We start from the raw sequence: 17,463 nt of genomic DNA, 5'->3' as shown, positions 1-17,463 counted from the left end.
GGTGCGACTGAGGTCCCCAGACCAGAACTGGAGAGGAGGTTCCGGTGCAGCCTGCGGGGAAGCACCTGCCTCCCCCGCCTTCACCTAACCCGAGCGGGGATTTCCTCCGTCCCACCTGCGGCCTTTGGAGGAAAGTGAAAGTGAAAGGGGGAAGAGGAGGCTGCGGAGCTGAGAGGATCGCGACGCCATGAAGCCTCTGTCTCTGCTCCTCTCTGTAGTAGCTTTGGGTGAGCTAACCCCGCGACTCTCTGCTCAGAGAAGCGGTGGGAGGTGACCCCGCCACGGCAGGGGTGGGGGGTAGGGGGTGGGGAGAGGTCAGACCACCTGATATTGGGGCCAACACCTCACCCGCACCCTTCCACCCCAGGCTTGGCGTCCACCGTCTCGGCGGGTCCCGCGGTGATCGAGTGCTGGTTCGTGGAGGATGCGGGCCGGGGCCAGCTGTCCAAGAAACCCGCTGCCCTGCTGCTGCGCCAGGGCCCCGGGAGCCCACCTCCTCGGCCGGACCTCGAGCCAGAGCTCTACCTCAAAGTGCACGGTGAGCCTTCCCCGACTCGCTCCCAATTCCGTCGCCTCCACCGAAAGCCTCTCCTCTTTGGGTCTTGTAGTGTCCGCGGGCCTGTTTCCTCCTCCGTAAAATGAAGCTGGAATACCTGTGAATCGCTCACTACCGGGTGGTTTGCCGGTTTGAAATCCCGCCTTCCTGCCCCTTTGCTGGCGGCGACTCTACAGTTACACCTCCCTTCTCTGCTCTCACAGACCCTGCGGGAGCCCTCCTAGCCGCCTTCAGGCAGTACCCCCGGGACGCCCCCGCGCCACGCTGCGAGATGAGCCACTATATCCCGCTCCCCGCCTCGCCCGACTGGGTCAGCGGCTTGACTCCGGAGCAGAGGTGCCCGCGGGCCCTGGACGGGAAGTGGCTAATGGTCAGTATGTCCAGCCCGGTACTCAGCCTTTCCAGCTTCCTTCAGCCGCAGTCTGAGCCTCAGCTGGAGCCTGCTCTCATCACCATGGCAACAGGTAGCTAAGGAGGGGAAGTGGAAATAAATGGGTACATTCTAAGGGTCCAGAAAAGCCGGTTCCCCAGTGGGGTCTCAGTTTCCTTATTTGTAGATCCAGGCAGTTCAGCTAAAATTTAGCTATACCTACTGCTGCCTCTAGGCCCAGCCCAGTTTTTTTAAAGACTTGCGGCTTGGGGCGGGGCTTCGCAGTATTCCGGGGGCGGGGCTTTGGGGGGGTGGGGCGATGGGTCTTGGAGTGTCTCGGGAGAAGGAATTTTTCTCCTTTCCCGCCTAGATCTTGCTAGGTGCCCCCTCCTTTGCGGTTCGCTTAGTTTAGACATCCTTGGCAGATAGCTAAGCACGGGCTCTTGAGCACAAGCTTCTTGACCTCCCCGACAGCTCCTTGTGAGGACGTGTTGACCCTGTGGTCACCAAATAGTGGGCTTGAGTGCATGGAAGAGAGGAGGCGGGAGAGCAGATGGTTCCAGCTGCAAGGACCACTTATTGCATCATGCTACGCAATTTGGGGTCCAGGGGTCAGGGTTGGGCGCAGAGAGGGAGTGGGTGGAAAATGCAAGAGTAGGGAAGATCTGACCTGTCCAGGACTTGGAATTTCTAGGAACTATTCTGTGGACGGTGGGCAGGATATAAACAGAGTCCTTGGCTTCCTTCAGGCTTAAGCAATTTTGTGGAAACAATACAACTTGACCAGCCTGGGTTGGTCAAGCCCAGCTGAACCCTACACCCTCCATTTGCCAGGAGTCCCTACACCCACAGGGCTCAGTGCCCACCCTGCAACCCTGACCTGCACCTACACCTCCATTCTCAGTCCCCAGACGTGGACAGGGGCAGAGGCGAGCCGCTTATTCTGGCAACAGTATTCCGAGTAGGTAGGAATATTTCTCAGGCTGTTGGCTTCCCAAGGTGGGGGTGAGAGAATGTCCTTTTCTCTCTGAGTCTGCTTTTCCAGCTCTAAAATGTGGTTGGTATTTCCCATCTCCCTTTCCGTTGTTGTGACGATTAAGGGAGACACTTTGTTAATTTATTTACTGATTAAATAAATATTTATTAGCACCAAGAATAAATTAGCGGAGTTCCCGTCGTGGCGCAGTGGTTAACGAATCCGACTAGGAACCATGAGGTTGCGGGTTCGGTCCCTGCCCTTGCTCAGTGGGTTAATGATCTGGCGTTGCCGTGAGCTGTGGTGTAGGTTGCAGACGCGGCTCGGATCCCGCGTTGCTGTGGCTCTGGCGTATGCCGGTGGCTACAGCTCCGATTCAACCCCTAGCCTGGGAACCTCCATATGCCGCGGGAGCGGCCCAAGAAATAGCAACAACAACAACAACAACAACAACAAAAAAGACAAAAGACAAAAAAAAAAAAAAAAAAAAAAAAAAGAATAAATTAGGAACTGGTAGTTCTCAGTCCAGGCTGCAAATAAGAATCCTTTTGGAGGTTTCTAAAATAAACTGAAACCTGAGTCCTACTCCAGACAAATGAAATCAGAATCTCTGGGGCAACCCTGGGTACTTCGAAGGGTCAAAAAGTGATCAGATGTAGAAGCTACTCTCAGGAAGGTTCTCAAAAGATTTGTCACGCATAATGTAGAATAGAAATTGACAGAATTCCCTGGTGGCTCAGAGGGTTACAGATCCTGCATTGTCACTGCTGTATCTTGGGTTGCTTTTGTGGATCAGGTTTGATCCCTGGCCTGGGAACTTCTACAGGCTGTGGGTGTGACCTCCACCCCACCAAAAAAAGACCGTTGTTAGCTTAAGAGTTGAACTGTAAAATCTTTAGGTTTTGTTTATTAATCCTAAGGATTGATTTTAACCATTCCAAATATGTTTTTGGATTTTAATTAAGTGAAATTGCTTACTTTTATTACTCTATTAAACAAAAACAATCCCACAAGGTTCAGAGACCTTGAATCTTGTAAGCCTCAGAAGCTAGGATTAAAAATTACATAAAAATAATCCCAAGAGATGGAGTTCCCATCGTGGTTCAGTGGTTAACGAACCTGACTAGCAACAATGACGACTCGGGTCATTGGGGATTGGGGATCTGGCGTTGCCATGAGCTGTGGTGTAGGTTGCAGATGTGGCTCGGATTGCAAGTTGTTGTGGCTGTGTTGTAGGCTGACAGCTACGGCTCCAATTCGACCCGTAGCCTGGGAACCTCCCTATGCTGCAGGTGCAACCCTGAAAAGACAAAAGACAAAATAATAATAATAATAATAATAATAATAATAGTAATAATACCAAGAGGAGTTCTCATTATGGCACAGTGGAAATGAATCCAACTAGTAACCATGAAGATGTGGGTTCAATCCCTGGCCTCACTCAGTGGATTGGGGATCTGGCATTGCCTTGAGCTGTGGTGTAGTTCGCAGATGCAGCTCAGATGCCATGTTGTTGTGGCCGTGATGTAGGCCAGTAGCAGTGGCTCCGATGTGACCCCTAGCCTGGGAACTTCCATATGCTGCTGCCCTAAAAAGCAAAAAAAAAAGTTTTGTGTGTGTTTGTGTGTGTGCCGATTCTCCAAAAGCCTGTTGTTTTACTTGATTTTTACAAAGGTAGGCAAGGGTCAGGTCACTGGACTAATGGAGAAATGGAGATTAAGTCATTTTCCCAAGATGCCCAGGAAGTCCGTGATGATGACAGTAGTGAAAATCATGCCAGCTAAGTGCTTTCTATCTGTCAGGTTCTGTTCTAAGCACTTTATGGGCTTCATCTTATTTATTCCTTGCAACAACCATAAGAACTCGGTACTGATCTTATCCCCATGTCACTGATGAAAAAAGTGAGACACAGAGCAGAGAGGTGACTTGCCCAGGGAACACAACTTGTAAGAAGCAGGAAACCCAGCCGTCTAGCTCCAGCCCGTGCTATTGGTTGCTGGCTTCCTAGGTAGCTGGGGTTTTTAAACGGGCAAGTGGGGAGTTCCCGTCGTGGCTCAGTGGTTAATGAATCTAACTAGGAACCATGAGGTTGCGGGTTCGATCCCTGGCCTTGCTCAGTGGGCTGAGGATCCGGTGTTGCTGCAAGCTGTGGTGTAGGTCACAGACGTGGCTCAGATCTGGCATAGGCCGGCAGCTACAGCTCCGATTCAACCCCTAGCCCAGGAACCTCCATATGCTGCGGGAGAGGCCCTAGAAATGGCAAAAAAAAACCCACACACACAAAAAAATGAAAACAAAAACAAAAAAACCAGGCAAGTGCCCCCATCAGACTTGTTCTTTTGGTCTGGCCCACAGTATGTGGAAGTTTCTGGGCCAGGGATTGGAACCCAAGCCATAGCAGTGACAACCACTGGATCCTTGCCAGCTAGGCCACAAGGGAACTCCCCGGATCAGACTTGTAGCCATGTTATAGTGTGGAGGATGAAGGAGAGAGAGAGATACGAAGGACAGGGAGAGGCTGTTGTTAAGTGTCCAAACGTATATTGCTGAGAACTTGAGCTGGAAACAGATGTCACATCTATTTAAGAGACAAAGTAGGGGTCTGGCCGTCTGTCTCCCGTGTTAGACTGCATGCAATTTGAGGGCCAGGGGCTGCCCTTAGCACTCTCGTCTACCTAACATCCTAAGGGCTCAATAAATATTAGTTGAATGACTGACGTAGAAGAAAGCACTTAGGGACTCCAGGTGCTTGCCTTTCATGCCTGGGGGCTGGTGGTGATGGGTCTTGGGGCAGGGAAGATGGAGCAGGGTGGGGGGATGTTGCAGAGGTGCTATTGAGCTGGGGCACTTGTTTGTCTGACATGCAACTGGGTGCACCACAGCAGACACTTTGGCACACTTCCTGTGTTCCAGGCAGTGATCTGAGCTCCTTCCATATCCTGGTGTCTTTGTTACCCAGAATCAGGAATTGACTACATCTGGGCAGCTGAATACAGCTGGGCAGATTTAAGCTTCACTCCAGCCCCTGGGCTAGGCGCTATCATCATTGTGCCCATTGAGGAGATTAGGAAATTGAGCCACGGGAGAGTAAAGTAACTGGTCCAAGGCCATAAAAATAGACACGAAGTTGGGATTAACCAAGGCAGCCAGGCGCCAGGCACTTAACAGGCATATACGGCCTCGGTAGAGCACAGAGGCCTGTGTTCAGGTGTAGGCTCGAGCCAGAACCTTCCAGGGTTGTAAACACTGTGTATAGCAATAGAGGATTGACCGTCATGAGGCACCGCTGTCTTCACTAGCAAACCCTTGGGGGGTGGGGCGTGAAGACTGGCTTGGGTCACAAGAACACTCAGATCCTGCTGTCCCCAGGGCTCAGGTGGGCTGTGTGCTCCGAGCAGCCTTCACCTTGCTCCTACTCACCTCCAGACTGCTCTGCTCACTCTCAGTGCCACTGGATCCCACCCAGTCCCAGGGCCAAGGGGGTTTGCGGGGAGGCTGGGAGATGGCCAGGATCAGATAGGAGGTCTGCTCTGAGGGGAGGGGTAGGTCAACAGCATCAAGTCCCCATAACTCCATTCCTCTCTTTTTCTTTCTCTCCTGCATCTTCCCCAGCTGTGCTCACTGTCATCACCCACACACCCGCCCCTCGCATCCGACTGGGACAAGATGCCCTACTGGACTTGAGCTTTGCCTATGTGCCCCCCACCTCCAAGGCTGCTATATCTCTAGCCCCAGGTCCCCCTCCCTTTGGGCTGGAGTGGCGACGCCAGCACCTGGGCAAGGGGCACCTCCTCTTGGCTGCAACTCCAGGGCTGAGTGGGCAGGTGCCAGCTGCCCGAGAGGGGGCAGTAGCCTTTGCTGCTTGGGATGATGATGAGCCCTGGGGGCCATGGACCGGAAATGGCAGCTTCTGGCTGCCTGCAGTGCAGCCCTTCCAGGAGGGCACCTATCTGGCCACTGTACACCTGCCATACCTGCAAGGGCAGGTTGCCATGGATCTTGCTGTACAGAGTGAGTGAGGGGATGTGGTCTCCATGGGTAGAGGTGGGCACTGGGATGATGGGGGCACCATGATGGAGAAGGGTGGTGGGGGAGAGAGCCTGGGGGGCCCTGGGAGTCAGAAGGTCCTTGGGAATGGGGGCTTTGGCATGGAGATTTCTGTGCAATGGCAGTGGGCTCCCCATCCCGGGAGAAAAACCTGAACCCCCAGAGTTTGGGGGAGCATGAGGGCATGCTTTGGTCTCTGCGGGAGGAGAGTGCAGATGGATCCCCCATGCTCTTTTCCTCCTCTCTCCCCAGAGTCCCCCAAAGTGTCCCTGACACCAGCGCCCCTTGTGTGGGCTGCCCCCGGAGAGGCTCCTCCAGAGTTGCTCTGCCTGGTGTCTCACTTCTACCCCTCCGAGGGCCTGGAGGTGGAGTGGGAGCTCCGGGGTGGCCCACAGGGTCGCTTTCAGAAGGCCGAGGGGCAGAGTTGGCACTCTGCCCTGAGCCACCATGCAGATGGCTCTGTCAGCCTGTCCGCACACCTGCAGCTGCCCCCAGTCACCACCGAACAGCATGGGGCCCGCTATGCCTGCAGAGTCCACCACCCGAGCCTGCCTGCCTTGGGGCGCAGGTCTGAGATCACCCTGCAGGTGGCAGGTATGTGGCAGGAGGATGGAGAAACCGGGTGGGGCTGGGGGCGGGAGGTGTGCCCAGGAATTTAAGGCTCACTCTGCTCCCCATTGCCTGCCAGGTCTCTCGGGGCCCTCTCTCGAGGACGGCGTGGGCCTCTTCCTGTCTGCCTTTCTCCTCCTTGGGCTCATCAAGGCACTGGGCTGGGCTGGTAAGTGTAAGCCCCATCCTGGTCAAGACCTTGGTGGGCAGCTACTCTCTGCCTGCTTCCCCGAAGAAGGTTGATGCCCAGCCCATCCTTTCTCCATCTTCCTCCACAGCTGCCCATCTGGCCGCTTCCAGGGACTCAACGCAAAAGGTAACAGTCCTCCTCCCTCATCTCTCTCTTCTCGTTGTATCCCCTCCCCCAACTCCTCACTCAAGAGCAAGGCCGCAGGCCTGGTGGGCAAGCCAGGGACTTGGAATTCACACAGACCTGTCAAATCCTGCCACCAAGAACATACTTCACCTGTTGCCTTGGGTGTAGGGATAAAATGACCTAGGCAGCGCTGTCCAATAGAAATATAAAACCATATAAAATACCATAACCTAGTGACTGCCTTAAAATGACAAAAATGTTATCTAATATATCCAAAGTTATCATCATAACACGTAATCTATACAAAAAGTTATAGGAGTTCCCTTTGTGGCTCAGCAGTTAACAAACCCAACTGGGATCCATAAGGATGTGGGTTCGATCCCTGGCCTTGCTGAGTGGGTTAAAGATCCGGTGTTGCTGTGAGCTGTGGTGTAGGTCGAAGACTCAGCTCGGATCCCTGAGTTGCTGTGGCCGTGACGTAGGCCAGCAGCTGTAGCTCCGCTTTGACCCCTAGCCCTGGAACTTCCGTATGCCGGAGGTGCGGCCCTAAAACAAAAAATAAATAAAAAGTTACAGTATTTTTTCCTTCGTAAGTCTTCAAAAACAGGGGGGGGTTATTTTATTTTTTTCATTTTTGGCCACCCTGCAGCAAACAGAGTTCCCTGGGCCTGGGATAAGATCCAAGCCACAGTTGAAATCTGTGCTGCAGATGTGGCAATGCTGGATCCTTAACCCACTGCTGGGCAGGGGCTTGAACCTGCACCCTGGCGCTGCAGAGATGCTGCTGATCCTGTTGAACAGGGGTTTATTTTACACTGCCAGCACACCTCAATTCAGAGTAGCCGCATCTCAAACGTTCCACAGACACGGTGGGTGGAGGCTACTGCACTGGACAGCAGAGTGTAGGGGACGGGGGAGCTGTTAGAATGATTAAAAGAGGTGGGGCATCTCCTCAGAGGTATAAGAGCAATAGCACTTGGCACAGCATCTGCCAGGCAGAAAACACGTGGAAAATGCTAGCCTCTTTCTCCTGCCACCCTCTGTGGCCATGATGTTCCTTTGCCTCTGGAATGACCACAACCATTTCACCTTGCTTTCTGAGACCCCAAATTCCTTACCTCCTTTTTACTTCTCTTCCAGAAAACTGAGTGAGGTCACTGGCCACCATGCAGGGGAAGCTGGCTTCGTCTCTCATCTGAGCTACTGTAGTAACTTCCCCTAATTGCACCCACCCTCTGTTACTGCTCCTTCCAACCTCTCTCCACTGAGCAGCCAGAATGCTTTCTTTTATTATTATTATTTTTTAAAATTTAATTTAATTTTTGCTTTTTAGGGCCACACCTGTGGCATATGGAGGTTCCCAGGCTAGGAGTCAAATTGGAGCTACAGCTGCCAGCCACAGCCACAGCCACACAGGATCTGAGCAGTGTCTTCGACCTACAGCACAGCTCATGAAAATGCCGGACCCTTAACCCACCCAGCAATCTCATGGTTCCTAGTGGGATTCCTTTCTGCTAAGCCACAACGGGAACTCCCAGAATGCTTTCTTAAAAGACACCCTCTTAGAGCTCTAGGGCAGAGGTTCTCAAAAGTTTTGGTCTCAGAACCTCTTAAAATTGATCAAAGACTCTATAGAGCTTTTGCTTAAAAACTAAGTATTTATTGTGCTAGAATTTAAAACGGAGAACAACTGAATACACAAGCACACAGTTCATTAACTGTGAGGGTGTCGGTATCACGTAGCTTTAGGAAAACTCTGCTGTATGTTTTTCAGAGAATGAGAGTGAAAAGGCAAATAACAGTTTAGTGTTGTTAGGAAAATAGTCTAACCTTTGCATACCCTCTGAAGTAGTCTCAGGGACCTCTGGGACAGGAACCAGTGCTCTAGAGGCCACATCCATTTTTGCCCTGCTCTCTGCACCCCTGCGCTCCAGCCACTGCTTACCTCTTCAAGCGCCCTCCGCCCCTTTCCCCCTGTCTCCAGCCCTCCTCTCACTGCTCCTCGCACCGAAGGCGAATCCTTTCCAACAACAGCCTCCCACCCTCCTTGGACTCCCGAGTTCCGGCCCTGCTGCTTGGTTCACCCTCGCCCTCCCTGGTCAGCCGCATCATCGCATGTTCTCCGACCGTGCCCCTCTTGTGCGGTTGCCCAAGGTTGCATTGAAGTGATTGTGCGAGTCGTTGTAAACTGCCCGTCTGTCTCCCCGCCCGGACTGTCGAGGTCGAACCTGTCCACTGCTGCGTCCCCTGCGCGGGCACAGGGCCTGGCGCCCGCTGGAGGCGCTCCACCTAAGAAGTTAGTCGTTTTGCGTCTTAAGTATTCAAAGCCGGGTACTGGATCCAATAACTACTGGAGGAAGGAAGCGGCTCTTCGGCTTAGGGGTCTTCGAGGGCAGGACTGCTGGCCAGACCGACGCGGGGAGCGGGCCTGGCGTGTGGGAATAAAGTTGTCCCGGTGCTTCCAATGGGGTGTCTCAGTTCTGCTCGGGGCTCCCCTTTCCAAGCACACGGACACTTCTAGTCACGTGACCCAGATCACTCAAACGCCTCGGCGACATCCAACCCCCCTTCGGGAGAACGTGGGGTCAGGCGCGCCTGGCCGCGGACAGGAAGCCCTGCAGCGGCGGGCCCCGGCCGCGACCATCGGAGCGCGGGTACGCGGCCTCGGCACCGGAAGCCCCGGAGCGCAGTCTGGAACCGGAAGTGGTGGCTTCCTGCTCCGCCCCCTTCCGAGCGGGCCGGCACAGCCGGCTCCTCGGAAAAGCCGGGGTGGATTTCCGCCCACTGCACCCGCTACGCGCGGGGGCAGGGGCGGGAGTGTAGTCCCGCGGCCTGTAGTAACTGGGTCCATTCGCCCCTAAAACGTTCCTGGTGGGAGTCTTAGCCTCAAAGTGGTGCTGAGGGGAAGAAATGTCAACTTCTGCTCCTGCCCTTCTCCGGGGGCTGGAGACTGGACTCTTTATCCCAATTCAGTGCGGGGCGCGACTTGGGTTACAGGATCCCCGAGTCGGGGTTGGGGGCGAGGACAGCGAAGGTGGGGACCCGGGCTTCTGGGTCTCGGCCCCTGGATGTCCAGCGCTCCGCTAGTCCACGGCCCTGGCTCCTGTCCTCACTTCCTTCCCTTTTTGGCTCCTGCTCTCGGAGCGGGCGGACGTGGGGGGGAGCGGAAAGGGCGGGAGGGCTCGGGAGTCTGGCGAGGGGGGGTGCCGGGGGTGCGGAAAAGCCGGGGAGGGGACTCCGTCCGGGGACTTGATCGGGGGCCGGAGACCGACGGGGACGAGCGGCCCGGGACCCGCGCGGTCCCCACCCCTACTGAGAAGGTCAGAGCCAGAGCACCCTGTGACCCTGCCCGTTCCCGTACTCGTGACCCCTTTCATCCCCCAAACGCAGCCCCCCCCATATTCCACCCCTGTGTTGCCCCCTGCCCAGCCTTCCTGCAGAACTCCCATCCGGTTACCTAGAACTCCCCAAGTACCTCCCTTCCCGGCTCCTCCGCGCCCACCTGACTCTCCACCCGCCTCCCCTCCCGTCTCTCCCCAGGCGCCCCCATGGCCCGACCCCGCTGATTGCTTCACTCGGCCATGCTCCCGCGGCCCCTGCGGCTGCTTTGGGACACGAGCCCCCCCGGGGGAGTCGTGCTGAGCAGCTTCCGGAGCCGAGACCCCGAAGAGGGTGGGGGCCCAGGTGGCCGGGGCGTGGGCGGGGGGCAGGAGGAGGAGGAGGAGGAGGAAGAAGACGAGGTGAGACGCGAGAGGTGGGAGGTAGAGGGTGTGTATTTCGGAGACTCTCCGCCTTTCTCTCCGCGACTCTGCCCATTGCTCGCTTCCCCCCGCTTCATTTCCGTCCGCGCCTCTGGTCGGTGTCTGTCCCTCTCCCCGCGGCGGGGTCCCGGCGCTTCTGTGGCTTCGCGTGGCGGTGTGACTCAGGACCTGCCCGCAGGGACCTGCCCTGCTCCTGCGGGAGCGTCTGGCCGGCTGTCCTGCGGGTCTCTGGCCCTCTCCGCCTACGCCCGAGTGTGCTGGTCTCTCTGGGCGCTTTGTCTAGGTCCCTGTCTCCCTCCCGGTTTTTGTTTGGCGGGGAGGGGTTTGTTTCCACAGTAACCCGCTCCTCTGGCTCTGGGATTGGGGAGGGAACCCTTCGATTTCGTGACCCCTCCCCGCCTCCCTCGCGGCGGAGGCGGGAAGTCAAGGTTCTCGGACCTTGGAGGGGCCATCCCAGGCGGAGTGGAGGGTGGTCACCTGCTTTTCCCGGGGACTAATGGCGCTGGCCCGGAGTAGGACTGGGGCCTCGGGAGGGGCCAGAAGTTGGATTTGGGGCCCCGAGGCTTTGGACTCCTGGGTCCAGAGTCTGGGTGAGGGCTGGGTGACTAGCAGGGCTGGTTTTTCGGGATCGGTTGGGGGAGGGGCTGGGGTCACATGACTCTCTGAGTCTACCCCCCCCATCCCCACTTCCCCTTCTCCTTCCTGTCCCGGGATCGGAGCCGCCACCTTGACGGGGGGTCTCCAGGGCTGAGGGGCCCGGGGAAAGGGGGCTAAAGGGCAGGATTCAGTCTGTGGGCTTGGCCAGTTCCGCGGGGGAGGGCGGAGCATGCGGCTGTGCCGTGACTGAGGTTGCAGCTTCTCAAGGTCTCTGCCTCGGGCTTTCTGCCTCTATCCCTTCCCCTCTACCCCCGCTTCGCACCTTGGCTTTTGCTGTTGTGGGGTTCAGCTCTGGGGGGAAGGGGCTACAGCGGTCTCCAGGACCAGGGTTCCTGCATTCCATTCAGCCCCTCACTGCAACCCCCTAGACTCCACCGGGCTCTAAGGCGGCTTGGGGGGGGCTGTCTGGGCCCCAGCAGGGGAGACCTGGGGTCACCAGCCCCCCCCACCCCACGTACTCGCTGGTACTGTCCCCCTCCGCAACAGGTGAGGGGTGCCGAGGGAGGAGCAGGGCCCGGGGTGAAGGCTGGGCAGTGGGGCCTGGCGTAGAGCTGTCTGACCTCCTCTTCCTTGCCCCCCAGGCCCCCGTGTCTGCCTGGAATGAGGAGGAGGATGGTGCCACCTTTACTGTCACAAGTCGCCAGTATCAGCCTCCTGATCCTTTGGTGAGATCAGAACTTTGACTTCTCACCTCTGACCCACCCCCTCTCAGTTCCCCTCCCTTTGGCCCCAGGGTAGGTAGGAGGTTTGGAGATGGGACTCTGCTGTGTGACTTAGGTCAAGTCTTGTCCTCTCTGAATGGTAACACATTGAGCCTGGATGTCTCCTATGGCTGGGATTTCCCCCGGAGGTCTAGGGCAGAGGGGAAAAAAGGGTCAGTGACTGGCCCTCTGTCTCCCCAGGCCCCAAGGCCTCCCCCGCGTTTCTCTCGGAGGCTCCGAGCCGGAACTTTGGAGGCCCTTGTCAGACACCTGCTGGATGCCGGGACATCGGGGGCTGACGTGACCTTCACGGCCGCCTTCCTGGCCACTCACAGGGCCTTCACCTCCACACCTGCTGTGCTAGGACTGGTGGCAGACAGGTCAGGGTCATAAGGGACCAAGGGTTGTGGAAGTGTCTGGACTTAATCTTAAACCAGAACCTTCCACCAGAATAGTTAAAGCTCCTGGGGGGGGGGGATGAACAGAATCTCTCCCCTTCCCCAGGCTGGAAGCCCTTGAATCTCGTCCTCCTGATGAACTAGAGAGGACAAAAGGGTGAGTGGCCTTGGTTCGGACCTCGCAGTTCCCTCAGCCCAAACTGCAGCCTGACCTTTGACCCTTGGCTGCTTCTCCTTCTCCCAGGGTAGCCATCTCTGTACTGTCAACCTGGCTGGCCTCTCACCCTGAGGATTTTGGCTCTGAGGTCAAGGGTCAGCTTGACCGGCTTGAGAGCTTCTTACTGCAGACAGGGTATGCAGCCGGGGAGGGTGTTGGGGGGGGCGGCGCTGACCTCATCCGCAACCTCCGGTCCCGGGTGGACCCCCAGCCCCCCGACCTTCCTAAGCCCCTGGCCCTCCCCGGCGACCCCCCTGCTGACCCCACGGATGTCCTGGTGTTCCTCGCTGACCACTTGGCCGAGCAGCTGACCCTGCTAGATGCGGTGAGACCCTGACTTCTGACCCCCCCGCCCCCGCCCCCTACTCACCTGTCCCTGACTCCAGTCCATCCCCACTCAGCTCCCAGTCTCATCTGTCCCCCCGGTTTTGACCTCCCCCATCTCCCATCGCCCTGGTTATTGTCCTTCAAATCCTCTGCCCCTCTGGTCCCTTGGCCACCTGAGAGCCTCAAACCCCTGATATTGGGAGGCTGACTTGACCTGACTATAAACTTTAATCTCTGACCTCTGCCCCACAGGAGCTGTTTCTCAATCTGGTCCCCTCTCAGTGCCTGGGGGCCCTGTGGGGTCACAGAGACCGACCAGGACATGCCCACCTCTGCCCATCTGTCCGGGCTACTGTCACGCAGTTTAACAGAGTGGCAGGGGCAGTGGTCAGCTCCGTCCTGGGGGCCACCTCAACCGGGGAGGGGCCTGGAGAGGTGACCGTCCGGCCACTTCGCCCCCCCCAGAGGGCTCGGCTCCTGGAGAAGTGGATCCGTGTGGCAGAGGTGAGTGAGGATCGCCCGGCTGGGGACTGTGGTGTGGAGGGTGGTCCCACAGCCGCGGCCTCCCGCTGTGACCCCACAGGAGTGCCGCCTGCTCCGGAATTTCTCTTCCGTGTATGCTGTCGTGTCGGCCCTGCAGTCCAGCCCCGTCCACAGGCTTCGAGCAGCCTGGGGGGAAGCAGCCAGGTGGGAGGATGGGGCCCTGGCTGGGTGTGGAGGCTGGGCCACGGGGGCTGAGGCAGGCCAGTCTCAAGGCCACCGCCCTCCGCCCCCAGGGACAGCCTCAGAGTCTTCTCCAACCTCTGCCAGATTTTCTCGGAGGAGGATAATTACTCACAGAGTCGGGAGCTCCTCCTGCAGGTGAGGCCTGTCCCTGGCGGCCCAGCCATCCTGCCCCCTGCCCACCTCCACATCCCCTTCTTTTGTCACCAGCAGGAGGGGAAGCTGCAGCCCTCTCTGGAGCCAACTTCCAAGAAGTCCCCGAGATCTGGCTCCCGGGGTGGGGTGAGTGAGTGGCTGGGGGGGCAGTCGGAGGGAGGAGGGCGTGTGGCGGTAGAAGCAGTCTGAGGACCAGAGGGAGGCACAGCAGGGTCAGGGGAATTGAACTTGGTCTCTGAGGCCCTGGGATAGGAAAAGCGTGGAGGCACGGGGAGCCCTCAGGTCCGTGGCAGGGGTGACAGACTGTCATTTGACCTCAGGGTGTGGTCCCATACCTTGGCACCTTCTTGAAGGACCTTGTGATGCTGGATGCAGCCTCCAAGGATGAGCTGGAGGTCAGTGGTTGTGTGTGTGCGTGTGAGTGGGGGGGCTTAGGGTCAGACAGACCTCCTTCTCGAAGGGGCTGCAAGGCTTAAGTTCTCAGCGCCAGGCTTCTGTTACTTGGGTGAGTTTTGCTTAACCTCTCAATGCTTGGGGATCTGTAAATGGGAAGTTAGTACCTACCTTGTTTATGACGAGGGTGAAATGAATTAATGTCTGCTTAGTGCTCAGAACGCGCCTGAGGAGTTCCCTGGTAGTGCAGCAAGTTAAGGACCTGGTGTTGCTGCAGCTGTTGTGTAGGTTTCAGTGTGGCATGTGGCATGGGTTCAGTCCCTGGTGGCCTGGGAGCTTGCACATGCCACGAGTGTGTCCAGAAAAAAAAAAAAAAAAAACTGCCTGAGATGTAAACTTAAGAGAGTTCACTACATAAACTGGGATCTTGGGCAACTTCCTTATCTTCTGAGTCCTGATTTTCTCATCTGTAGAGTGGACACCACTGTACCTGTGACATTCAGGTGAAGGGTGAGGTAGTGGCTAGGGTCTGGCAGGGGAGGGGGGAGGAGCAGGGGGCCAAGCGAGTGTGTGCGAGTTGGATGTGGGTCTGCACCGGCCTGGGTGGCACTGTCCTCTGGCGGGGGCGCCGCTCACCATCCCCTTTCTTCCTGCAGAATGGATACATCAATTTTGACAAGCGGAGGAAGGTGAGGGGGTGCTGGGGCCAGATGCTGGATACCCCTGGCCGAGTCCCGGGAAGGGGAGAGGCGGGCAGGGCTGGGGGCCCCTAAATTTGGGCTCCTTCCTAGGAGTTTGCTGTCCTATCTGAGCTGCGGCGGCTCCAGAATGAATGTCGCGGCTATGATCTCCGACCTGACCCTGAAATCCAGCGGTGGCTGCAGGGCCTCCGGCCACTGACAGAGGCCCAGAGGTGACTGGCTGGCTGGGTTGGGGCTCCAGGGCTCAGACTGAGTGTGGGGGTCCGTGTCTCACGTCTCTTTCTCCCCCTCAGCCATCGTGTGTCCTGTGAGGTGGAGCCACTTGGGACTGGTGATCCTCCTGCACCGCGGGTGCTCCGGCCAACGCTGGTCATCTCCCAGTGGACAGAGTGAGGGAGGCAGTGGTCGGAGGGCGGTCTCTTGGGGACCCGCCCTTCTTCCCCTGACCCTCCCAATCTCCTGCCACTCCAGGGTTCTGGGTTCTGTTGGGGGCCCCACCCCCCTTGTCTCCTGGGACCGGCCCAGTGTGGGGGCAGATGAGGCAGCTGGAACCCCCGCCCCACTGCTGACTCGGCTGGCCCAGGTGAGCCCTGTTCCTGGCCCTTGACCTCTACACTGACCCTGACTTTGGGGGTCTTTCCTTGCCCTCCCCACCTTCATGCCAGCCCCCCCCCATGTTGTCTGTCCCCAGCACATGAAGTGGCCGTCTGTCTCGTCCCTGGACTCTGCCCTGGACGGCACCCCTACCCTACAGAGTCCGGTTAACCCCAGCCACCTCTCACCCCCCACTTCCTCCCCGAAGCCTTCTCGAGGTCACCGCCGATCAGCCTCGTGTGGCTCCCCACTCAGTGGGGGAGCAGATGGGGCCTCCAGGGGGGCTGGATGTGGGTCTGGGCCAGGGGCGTCTGATTGCCGGATCATCCGCGTCCAGATGGAGCTGGGGGAAGACGGCAGTGTCTACAAGAGCATCTTGGTGAGGGAGCTGCAGGCTGGGGGTGGGGGCGAGGGTGAGGGATGGTGCCCTGTGGTTTCAAGAACCAAGCGGGAGGAAGGTTTTGGTTTTCACTGACCCTTGGTTTTAGCGGCCATGTTTTATTCAGAAGGTTACTTTGCATTAGCTGCTGCACCTGAGCTTCCAGAGGCTGTTAGGTTTTCAGAGCCAACAGCAATCTCTGCACAGGGAACAGCCCTGAAAGCATGTGGGCTGGCAGGTGCAGCACAGGGGCCACCACAGAGGGCTGTCCTGTTTACTCGAAGGGCTTGGACAGGTAGCCTTTTCTGGTTGGGATCGCTGGCTATGGTTGGGAAGATGGAAAGCAAAGGTCATCATGGCCAATTTACTGCCCTTTTGGTCTGCTGTCCTGCCAGGTAACAAGCCAGGACAAAGCTCCAAGTGTCATCAGTCGTGTCCTTAAGAAAAACAATCGTGATTCTGCAGTGGCTTCAGAGTATGAGCTGGTGCAGCTGCTACCAGGGGAGCGAGGTCAGAGGCTGGGGGCAGGGGAGCGGTGCTGTGGTGGGGTGCTTCCTCACCCCCCCATCCCTTCCCGGGGCTGTGCCTGACACCCCTTTTGGAACCTCCAGAGCTGACCATCCCCGCCTCGGCCAACGTCTTCTACGCCATGGATGGTGCGTCCCACGATTTCCTCCTGCGGCAGCGGCGCAGGCCCTCTACTGCTACGCTGGGCCCCTCTGCCTCGGGGACGCCCCCGAGCGCGGGGGGAGGGGGCTCCTTCCCCAGGATCAAAGCCACGGGGAGGAAGATTGCCCGGGCACTGTTCTGAGGGGAGAGCCTCGGCTCACAGAACTCACTGCGGCCATACCAGACGGGGGCGCTACGTTGGGAGAAAATCCAGCAAGGCGGCCAACTACCCTGGGGCAGTGAAGTGCTGCCAGGTTACCAGGCAGCCAAGACCCAGCCTGTGGGACTGGTCACCTCGGATCCCAAGGTGGACAACCTGTGTGTAGCTCTTCCCGATTTCCAAAAGTGTGGCACACAGCTGGTTCCTGACACCTGGCCACACCCTCGCATGCCCAGGCCCAAGAAGGGCCTAGAAGTGGGAGAAGGGAAAAGCCTAGAGGCTCTGAGCCCCAGGCAAAGGGAATGGCAAGTAGGAGTTCCTTTTCCTGCTCTAGGGATTCCTGTCACTGTGACAACACTAATAAACCAAAACACTACCTGAATTCTATTCCTTGCAGCGTGGGCCACTGATGCTGCGGGGGCGGGGGCAGGGGGGCAGGCTGAGAGTGGATACTGTGGAATAAGAGGGGCTGTGTTTTCCGTCCATGAAGAGCTGAAAGCGAGGAGCTGCTGGAGATGGTCTCCTCAGTATGGTTTCTGCCTCCCTGGCAACCTCTCCATCCCTTTATTTGCTCTTAAACTTTTCTCCTCAGCTGTTACAAAACCTTGTCAAGTTCTAGCCACCTGATTAAAGTGATCCGTGCAAAAACCCCCACACCTGTGAATGTGTAAGAAACAATTTGAGGACAAAGAAACGGAAGAACAACATTGTGGACAACGTATAAACATGGAGGACGTATGATATCAGAGCGTT

General features: G+C 57.2%; 2 protein-coding genes across 10 annotated transcripts; both read left to right on the top strand.

The window, feature by feature from the left end:
• Positions 1-150: 150 nt before the first annotated feature.
• TAPBP (TAP binding protein) lies at positions 151-9,339 on the top strand. Of its 2 annotated transcripts, none has more exons than XM_005665884.4 (8): positions 151-227; positions 368-538; positions 760-1,020; positions 5,515-5,913; positions 6,202-6,543; positions 6,638-6,727; positions 6,837-6,874; positions 8,015-9,339. In XM_005665884.4, the coding sequence occupies exons 1-8, from the start codon at positions 188-190 to the stop codon at positions 8,024-8,026; spliced, it is 1,353 nt and encodes a 450-aa protein (XP_005665941.1). In that variant the 5' UTR covers positions 151-187; the 3' UTR covers positions 8,027-9,339. The 2 variants fall into 2 exon arrangements, with proteins under 2 accessions (XP_005665941.1, XP_084824080.1); XM_084967954.1 differs by lacking the exon at positions 8,015-9,339 and adding an exon at positions 7,191-7,452.
• Positions 9,340-9,642: 303 nt separating this feature from the next.
• Positions 9,643-17,097, top strand: RGL2 (ral guanine nucleotide dissociation stimulator like 2). Of its 8 annotated transcripts, none has more exons than NM_001184893.2 (18): positions 10,093-10,194; positions 10,415-10,614; positions 11,874-11,957; positions 12,195-12,373; positions 12,498-12,548; positions 12,636-12,933; positions 13,188-13,439; positions 13,519-13,622; positions 13,712-13,796; positions 13,872-13,940; positions 14,135-14,209; positions 14,864-14,896; positions 14,999-15,120; positions 15,202-15,297; positions 15,380-15,491; positions 15,600-15,881; positions 16,277-16,391; positions 16,493-17,092. In NM_001184893.2, the coding sequence occupies exons 2-18, from the start codon at positions 10,456-10,458 to the stop codon at positions 16,690-16,692; spliced, it is 2,316 nt and encodes a 771-aa protein (NP_001171822.1). In that variant the 5' UTR covers positions 10,093-10,194; positions 10,415-10,455; the 3' UTR covers positions 16,693-17,092. The 8 variants fall into 8 exon arrangements, with proteins under 8 accessions (XP_084822158.1, XP_084822157.1, XP_084822156.1 ...); XM_084966035.1 differs by having other exon boundaries at positions 10,103-10,194; positions 13,869-13,940; positions 16,493-17,097; XM_084966034.1 differs by having other exon boundaries at positions 10,103-10,194; positions 13,492-13,622; positions 16,493-17,097.
• Positions 17,098-17,463: the final 366 nt, after the last annotated feature.

This window comes from Sus scrofa, chromosome 7 (genome assembly GCF_054392235.1).
Source record: "Sus scrofa isolate SSC_HxYL_T2T_F1_AM1 chromosome 7, Sscrofa_HxYL_maternal_Yorkshire_Landrace_v2.0, whole genome shotgun sequence".
Classification (NCBI taxonomy): domain Eukaryota; kingdom Metazoa; phylum Chordata; class Mammalia; order Artiodactyla; family Suidae; genus Sus; species Sus scrofa.
Note: the sequence above shows the minus strand (reverse complement) of the source record. Positions and strands in the feature narration are given on the sequence as shown.

Excerpts from the sequence above, each read along its gene's own strand:
- RGL2 (XM_084966029.1), top strand. The coding sequence starts at position 9,943 with ATGTCCAGCGCTCCGCTAGTCCACGGCCCTGGCTCCTGTCCTCACTTC. Across the intron at positions 14,897-14,998 it reads ATTTTGACAAGCGGAGGAAG|GAGTTTGCTGTCCTATCTGA; the intron begins GTGAGGGGGTGC and ends GCTCCTTCCTAG. Across the intron at positions 15,492-15,599 it reads TGCTGACTCGGCTGGCCCAG|CACATGAAGTGGCCGTCTGT; the intron begins GTGAGCCCTGTT and ends GTCTGTCCCCAG.
- TAPBP (XM_084967954.1), top strand. The coding sequence starts at position 188 with ATGAAGCCTCTGTCTCTGCTCCTCTCTGTAGTAGCTTTGG. Across the intron at positions 5,914-6,201 it reads CATGGATCTTGCTGTACAGA|AGTCCCCCAAAGTGTCCCTG; the intron begins GTGAGTGAGGGG and ends CTCTCTCCCCAG. Across the intron at positions 6,875-7,190 it reads CCAGGGACTCAACGCAAAAG|GAGTTCCCTTTGTGGCTCAG; the intron begins GTAACAGTCCTC and ends AAAAAGTTATAG.